General features: G+C 35.9%; 1 protein-coding gene across 1 annotated transcript; it reads right to left on the minus strand.

The window, feature by feature from the left end:
- Positions 1-1,799: 1,799 nt before the first annotated feature.
- LOC133690230 (EIN3-binding F-box protein 1-like) lies at positions 1,800-5,701 on the minus strand. Its single transcript, XM_062110458.1, has 2 exons — positions 5,452-5,701; positions 1,800-4,486 (listed from the first exon to the last, which is right to left on the minus strand). Exons 1-2 carry the CDS (start codon positions 5,474-5,476, stop codon positions 2,571-2,573), a joined length of 1,941 nt encoding a protein of 646 aa, XP_061966442.1. The 5' UTR covers positions 5,477-5,701; the 3' UTR covers positions 1,800-2,570.
- Between the last annotated feature and the right edge of the window lie 2,386 nt (positions 5,702-8,087).

Raw genomic sequence — 8,087 nt, forward strand, 5'->3', positions numbered from 1 at the left:
TCCTTTTGCTCTTTCTTATCAAACTTGGTACAATTAGCTGACTAGTTTCTCGGGTTGTTTTTAAACTTGAATGATTCAACAAGTCAACCCGCTACTTGACTTGGCTAAACTTGAGTAGATTTTGGCTAGGTTAACTTTGATGATATATATATTTTTTTATTTTTATCTAAAATGATATCTTTTCATTTTTTTTTATATTTTTTGTCAAGATAATTTTTTTTTCATTTAAAAATAATCAAAGCATTGTCGTGTCATTTTGACATTTTTCCTTTGAGCTGGGTTACATCCTAAATTGGATGCTATAGCTATGGTTTGGACACCATTAAGTGTTATTTCTTGCATAACCACAACTTTAAACATCAAATGCAAGGTCCAAAATCAATACTTTTCTCATTTTAAACCTAATTAAGTCTCTGAATCTTTCGTTTTTTAATCCATAATTTCTAGTGAATGCATTAATTAAAGCTACAAATATCCCATTTAAGACTTAACTAAAAAGAAATTTGATCTTGATACACAAAAAGTCTAAAAAATACTTCAACTGTTGGAGGGGAAGAAAAAAGTCTACACAAAACAGGCAAAAACTATCAGATTAGCCCTCATTAAGCAGCCCTAGGAAGTTTCAACTAAATTTGTCAAACTTGGAAGGCCCAGTTCCAAGCTCCTTCTCTCATGTGACAAGATTTGTCAAATCCATGGTGGGATTTGTACATTGCCAATTTCACAATCACATGGGGACATGAGATATCGTGTAGTGATGATGAGATCTTTTGAATATAGCACTGCTTAATTTATTTTTAATGGATTTTTGTGATTGATTTGAGAACTCCAATCGGTAACCAAGCACAAAAATGAGATTCCCAAGTCAAAAGTTCAGTAATGAGATGGTGAAAGAAAGCTGGCAAAAAGATGGGTTTCCACTAAGTTGGATTCTTATGCTAACCACTACAGATTTTTCTATGATCAGCTTCTTGAATTATGCTGCCCTTGCACATCTCGCCATGATCATCTGAGAGATTATGTAGCTAACCACTCTAGATTTTTCAGATCCATGCTTGATTATATTACATGCTTCAACATAATCATCAACATCAAACTAGAACTTTTTTCTTGGATAAGGATACAAAACTAAAACTTGCTTCTCCAAGTGATCAACCACGTTTTAAACTGCAATTGGCATGATGCTTTTTACGGTGAACCGCAGTTTAAAAGTGCTTGTCTTGATTAGTTTTAAAAAATTAACTATTCTACTCGGTGGGTGTGAACCTTCTTTTTCATAGTGTATTGTTGAGTTTTTTTTTTTTTTTATCATATAGTTATCAGCTTAGGTAGCCATCTTGTCAACAGTTTCAGCTGAAAACTTCCATTTCCTAGCACTTTCCCAGACATTGTACAAGGACAAAGACAGCTATGAAGCTTCCTATAAAAGTCTAGACACCACAGAAGAAAAATCAGTAGCAAATTCAATTCACCTGCTGGATACATTGAACCCAACTCAGCATGAAGTCACACCTAACAAATCGAAACCAGATTTCAAGTCAAGCAACATGTGACCCCACATGAACCACCATGTCTCCCGTAAATTCATGTGTCACAAACAAGCCTTCATCAACCATTGGCTTGCTTGACCCCACAATGATACCAGAAGCAAAGGATACTGTTTTGAGATAGGATTTGTTGAAAAGGGCTCCCCTGTAATTCTTTCTTATGTAATGACTTCCTGTTATCATCAGAAGAAAAATTATGATAGATTGATGCAGAAGCTTTTATTTATAATCATTTCCATTAAGATAAAAACATACATCACAAAAAGGGTGGATATCTATTTCATTACATGATAAAAAAAGGTTGCAAGATACAGTTCATGAAGAAATGGAGCCTGTAAAAAACTAGGGCTTGGATAAAAAAGCAACCCCTCATGAAAGAGGAGGTTGTCATGGCAGACTGTATAACTTGCTGCCACGGCCAAAACCCTAGACGACGAGGCACCGAAAAGTCAAACTGCCAAAAGCAACCAGAAAGACAGACCAGTATTGGTAACCCACCCTTCGAGGAAAACAGCGACCCAACCATCACGTTCAGAAACATGATTACAAAAACAAAGGAACTGAAAGCCTGATATGGACAGACTTGACACTGGGACTTCACGAAAAAGCTTCAGCCAACCATGGTAGTCATGATGCTGAACTAAAACACCGAGTGATAACACCCTGAAACATTAAGGGAAAAAAGAAAAAAGAAAAAAAGAAAAGAAACCTGGAACCAGAACTTGGCTACTGTATTCTCAGGGAACGGTGGCCACGAAGAAACTAGCACTTCTAACAGATTCCCAGTGAACGGAAACCTGAGAAAAAAAGAGGGTAAATGGCCACATTCCCGGGAAAAGGGAACCCAAGTTCTGATGGTAGTGGAAAGACCCATAGCTGATGGGCCCAAAAACTAAACAAAGCTGCAGCGGGCGCTGCTGCTCACAAAAGCTGACTATTATCTGAGGCTTCCTGCTTTCTCTGAACCCCCGACCTTTACATCTGCAACCCTAATCTTGGATTAAGTTTTTAACCTTTCCCCAATTAGGAAAGAATATCGCACCTCCATAACCTCTCCACAAGCACATCAACAGTGCTGCTGCTAATAGCATTGCAGTGCTGGAGATTCAACCCCAAGAGGGTCCGACCCAGTTTTATGAGGGCAAGCAAGCTCTTATCTGATATCATAGAGCAACCTGACATAGAGAGGACCTGCAGATTGAGCTGGTTTGAGCGAGCCATGGCTGCAATACCAGAATCAGTGGTTGCACACTTTGAGACATCAAGGTCAGATAGCAAGAAACAGTTTTCTGCTATTGCCACCAAACTTGCATCGGTTATCCTCCTGCATCCATCAAGATTTAGCACTTCAAGAGTCCAACCATGCTGCTCAGTCATCATTGACACCACTTTGTCGGACAAATTGACACAACCACTGAGGTTAACCTTCACCAGGCCAGCCTCACAGTTCTCAAGCACTGGGAGAAACCCAGCATCAGTTACTCCCTGAAGCCCACTCAATTCCACATTCTGCAGTTGTGGGCACAACTTACCCAACAAAGCAAGACTACCATCACCAAAACCAGGGCAGTTGCGGATGGACAATGATCGCAGGGATTTGCAAGGAGACAGCTCAGGCAAGTCTAGCTTTAAGTCCTTAATCCCAAAGCAGTTCACGAGAGAAGCAGCCTTCAGATTTGCACCACAGTTTAAAAGGGAACCAAAAAACCCAAATTGGGTGATCCTGTGGCACTCCTCTAAAAGCAGGCTCTCGAGTGACACTGCAGATTTTGCAAATGAGACGAGTCCATTGTCAGATAAGAAGGAACACTTGTGGAGGTTGAACTGTTTCAAATTTGGGCAACCCTTTCCCACAGCTTCAAGTCCAGTATCTGTCAATCCCACACAGGATGCAATTGTCATGGACTTCAACTTCTGCAACCCTTGGCCATTACCCATGACCCAAAAACCCCTCTCGCTGACATTTGAGAGGCTTGTCAGAAAAAGATCAGTTACTGCCTTGCCATAGTGTCCAACAACAGCCAGGGACACGTCAGTGATGTTCAAAGCTTGGAGCTTCACCTTTGTCAAAACATTTGTGGCGGAAGATACTAGGGCTGCAATTCCTTGATCCCCAATAGCTGGGCAGTTTTTAATTGAAATGGACTTCAGATTGGTGCAATGTTGGCCAACAGCTTGCAGACCTTCATTACCAATGTTTGTGCAAGATTCTATCACTAGATCAGTCAGATTGGGGCAGCTCTTTGCGATTGCAAGCAAACCCTTGTCAGTAATTGCAGGGCATTGGAAAAGATCTAGCTTCTCTAGCTGGTGACAGCCATTTGCAATCTCTGATAGACCTTCATCCCCAACAGATGGCAAATTCCACAGGGAAAGAACCTTCAGAGATGGGCATCCCCGAGCAATTGCTCTCAGGCCTACCTTTGTCACTCCTTGACTGGAATTGCTTCCACGGATAAAAAGCTTGCCCAATCCTCCCCGACTAGCAGTTCCAACAGCAATGGCTGCAAGTCTAATATCTGTGGCCTTTTTCCCCTCCAGGCTCCTGGACAGATATCCATCACCCTCAATTTCCTCATCTTCAACCTCACTTTTCACTTGAGTGTTCTTTTTAGCTGATTCGTTCTGCCTGCAAAGCTCATCCTTGCAGATATTGCTTAGAAGACTAAGCCAACGCTTTGAAACACATGCACAGGCACCTCTCTCATCGCCTCCAGGCAAGCGTCTGAAGATTTCAAAGAGGCATTCATCTGGCAAAACTTCAATAGAAGCTTGCTTTTTCTGCTCAAATCTCTCTTCGGTGAAGACAAATGGAGCACTGATGCGAGACCTCTTGCGTGAAGTAAAGTACACGTCCACAGGACGGCCGATAGCCAAAAAGAGGTTCTGCTCCTTATGGTTTGTGTAAATTGGCCCCCCAGGGCAAAAATCATTTTCACCTAAAAAACCAAAACCAATATCCTCCATTAATAAAGTAAATCCAGCTAGAACTTATCAAACAAATACAATAAATTTACTGCAATCATTATCCTCCAAAATCCAAAAGCAAGAATGTTTTAAGTTGATAATTAATTCCTTTTAACAACTACAAAACAGGTTCTTTATGAGTTCCAAGACTAAAGATACTACAAGTAACTAATAAACTTACAAGAAACGCAAGTTAAAACAGATTACTACCAATAATTATCAAAATGATTATTGGTCAAACAACAACATGCACATATCTCATACGAAACTTTCCAATCTTGATCTTATGTGCAAATTCCGATCAACAATTATTCATTGATTAAGATCTGAAAGGCTTCATCTTTTTCCACCAGTAAATTGTTTATACAAGTCAACAAGCCGTAGTGAATTCGAATCTCAATAATAAGATTACAGATTTCATCTGCTTATTATGTGCCCAAAACAACAACATACAGTTTAAGCAATATCTGATTTTCTTAGACAATATCAAACCCCCTAGATCCATAAACAGACAGCATCATCAAATCTCAAAGAACAATTTCTCTCACAACAAACCCTCAGGTCAATCCTAACATATACAGCTATAGACCAAAAACCAAAATAAACCCCAATAAATATATTTGAAGGCAAACAACAAGCCTTCATCTTCAAGATCTATCTTCAAACATAGCACCTATCCTATAAAACCTATAACTTTTAAAAAAACTCCAAATTAAGCTCTAAAAATAAACTCTCCAATAACAAAATTCATTAAAACCCATACGGTCAACAGAAAAAAAAATCCCAAAAAAGAAACCCTTATGTATCAGACATCAACAATTCCATATGATCAAAAGCAAGGATTATATCAAAGCTAACTAGACATATAATTCAGCAGAGAAAACAAAACAAAAAAAACATGGAATTTAAGAACATAAAAGAAAAATTCAGTCTTTACCAGCAAATCCAAAGACCTTAGACATGGAAGCAGCTCAAAAAACCCTGAGAGGTAAAATCCACCCAAAAACCCTCCAAAGAGAGAAAAAAAGAGAGAGCCCGAGAAGATAAACACCAGAAAAAAACTGTATATATCAGAAAAACAAGAATTCATGAGAGATGTTTGAGCTACAAGGACATGGGAACCCTATTAGATAGGGGAAAAAGGGAAGATAAATGAATGAAGAATGTGTGTTTTAGGTAATGAGAGGCTTTTATTACAAAAAGTGAACGGGGGGTTATGGTACATGACAATACACACCAGTACACCCCACATGCAATGAATTTGCACATGAGAGGAGGTGGGGTTGCTTTGTTATGTTAATATTCTCTCGCCACTTTTTGATTCATTGAATACAGATAGTGGTTTTGCTTTTTCCTTTTTATTTTAAATTTAAGGTTTTCCAAAATAAAAATAAAAAATATTATTTGAGAATAGTTATGTCTACGAGGCTGTCTAGTTTGGGTAATTAGTTATAAAACCTAACTTGTAGCTCAATCGAGCCTGAGTTTCAGTCAAGGGTTAATCTTGAATTGATTAAGATTAATTTAATTTTTTTTAAATAAAATAATATTATTTTAATAAAAATAAATGTTTTTTTTATAAAAAAGATGAGTATTATTCTTCATTATTATTATGGATTGTGGAGGAAAAAATTATATGAGGAACATATTTTATTAATAAAAAAAAAATTTGTTTTGGTTGAAAAAGTTTTGCATATTGACACAGTTATATGAAAAAAAATTGTAAAAAAATATTTTTTATTTATTTAAAATTAATATTTTTTTAGTATTTTTAAATTGTTTTAATACGCTAATATCAAAAATAATTTTAAAAAAATAAATATATATATATATATATATATATTATTTTAATGCATTTTCAAGTGAAAAACACTTTAAAAATGAATCGCAATTAAATTCTCAAATACTCTCTAAATAATATTTGGTGCTATAATGTACTGTAATGTAAATTTTAGATTTTTTTTATGGATAAGTAATTATTTAAATTCACAAGACTTGTATTTCACTAATTATATATAAATTCAGTATGAAAAATGTATTCATAAATTTTTTCATAGATTATATCACATCCCTGTGTGAATTGCTCTGGGGATTCTTCTGCGTGATTTCTTTTCTATAGAATAGTTTTTTTCACAGCATCTAGAATTATCTAGAATTAATCATGAACAAGGATGAGATTAAGAAATAGATCTTGATTTTCAAAGGGAAATAAAATCAAGAAACTTTGAACGTGTGTGAGTTAATAAATTGCTACTTAATTATGCTGCAGCAACTGCAGACAAAATTAAGAAGTATTAATTGGTCTATAAAATACAAAATAAAAGGAAAGAAATACAAGTCCATGTACGTATTTTGAAACCCTACTTGTGCTTCCATGCATTGTATTTGTGGATTATATATATATATATATATATATATATATATATGGTAAGATAAATTAATCCTATTCACATGATTTTTGAAGAGGGAGGAATGATTTTATGGCATGTGAGATTTTTTTTCATAGATAATTTATAGCAAAAATGGGGAGTTTTTCGCACATAATTTCTTCCCATTTATGGACAGGCAGCGAGCAATGGATTCTTTACAAGATGGAAGGGAGAAAATCGATAGTCACCGTCGCATCTCGGTAACCCTACCACTGCAGTCTGTCACTCTGCCACCAAGCTTTGATCATATATAAATTATATAATTATAAATTGTTTTTTTAATATTTTTTATAATAAAATTATGAAAAAATATATATATTTTCACGGAACGCGCTTGCAACACGATTCAAAACGGCATCTTGAAGGCAAATTGAAAGGCATTCAACATGGACATTAATTGCATGAAGTCTCCCTTGTCCACACAACTTGAATCATAACAGAAAAGCAGCCATCGATCCCTTCTTGCTAGATTTTAATGGAATTGCTTTTGGTCAGCGCCCCATGTTCACAACTTTTAAAATCATTCAACCTAACAAACAAGTTTTAATCAACATTAAATTAAAAAAAAAAACAAAGAAAATATTGCTTTTTTTTTTTTGATACGTTTACGAGAGAGGCGTTGTAACTTTGTTTTAAATTTGGACCGACTTGAGAGATCGATCAACTTGATATCTATATTGGTCTGATAAAAAAAAGATTTATTATTAGTCTTGATAAAAGCTCAAGAAAATTTAATGAGTTGATCCAAGTATGACCATCCATCTATATAATTTGTTTTCTAGAAAAAAAACAATTTTATTTTAATTATTTTCACTACCAGAAAACCGATAAATACAAACGGAAATACCGAGGGAATATTTTCGTCAGTAAATTTCCAAGGGATTTTACCGACGGACATATTCCCTCGGTATATACCGAGGGAATTACGGAGGGACAAAAAAATTAAAACAAAGCAAAAAAAAATGATGACGTGTCAGGATTTACCAACGGAATTACTGACGGAATAAATTCCGTCGGTAAATCCGTTGGTAAACTTGTTTACACTGTTCATCGTGTCAATTACAAAGGGAATCACCGACGGACAAAATCCGTCGGTATTTTCCAGATAGCTCCAGAACTGTTCACTTTTCAATTGCACTGTTAA

The sequence above is a fragment of the Populus nigra genome, chromosome 3 (genome assembly GCF_951802175.1).
Source record: "Populus nigra chromosome 3, ddPopNigr1.1, whole genome shotgun sequence".
Taxonomy (NCBI): Eukaryota; Viridiplantae; Streptophyta; class Magnoliopsida; order Malpighiales; family Salicaceae; genus Populus; species Populus nigra.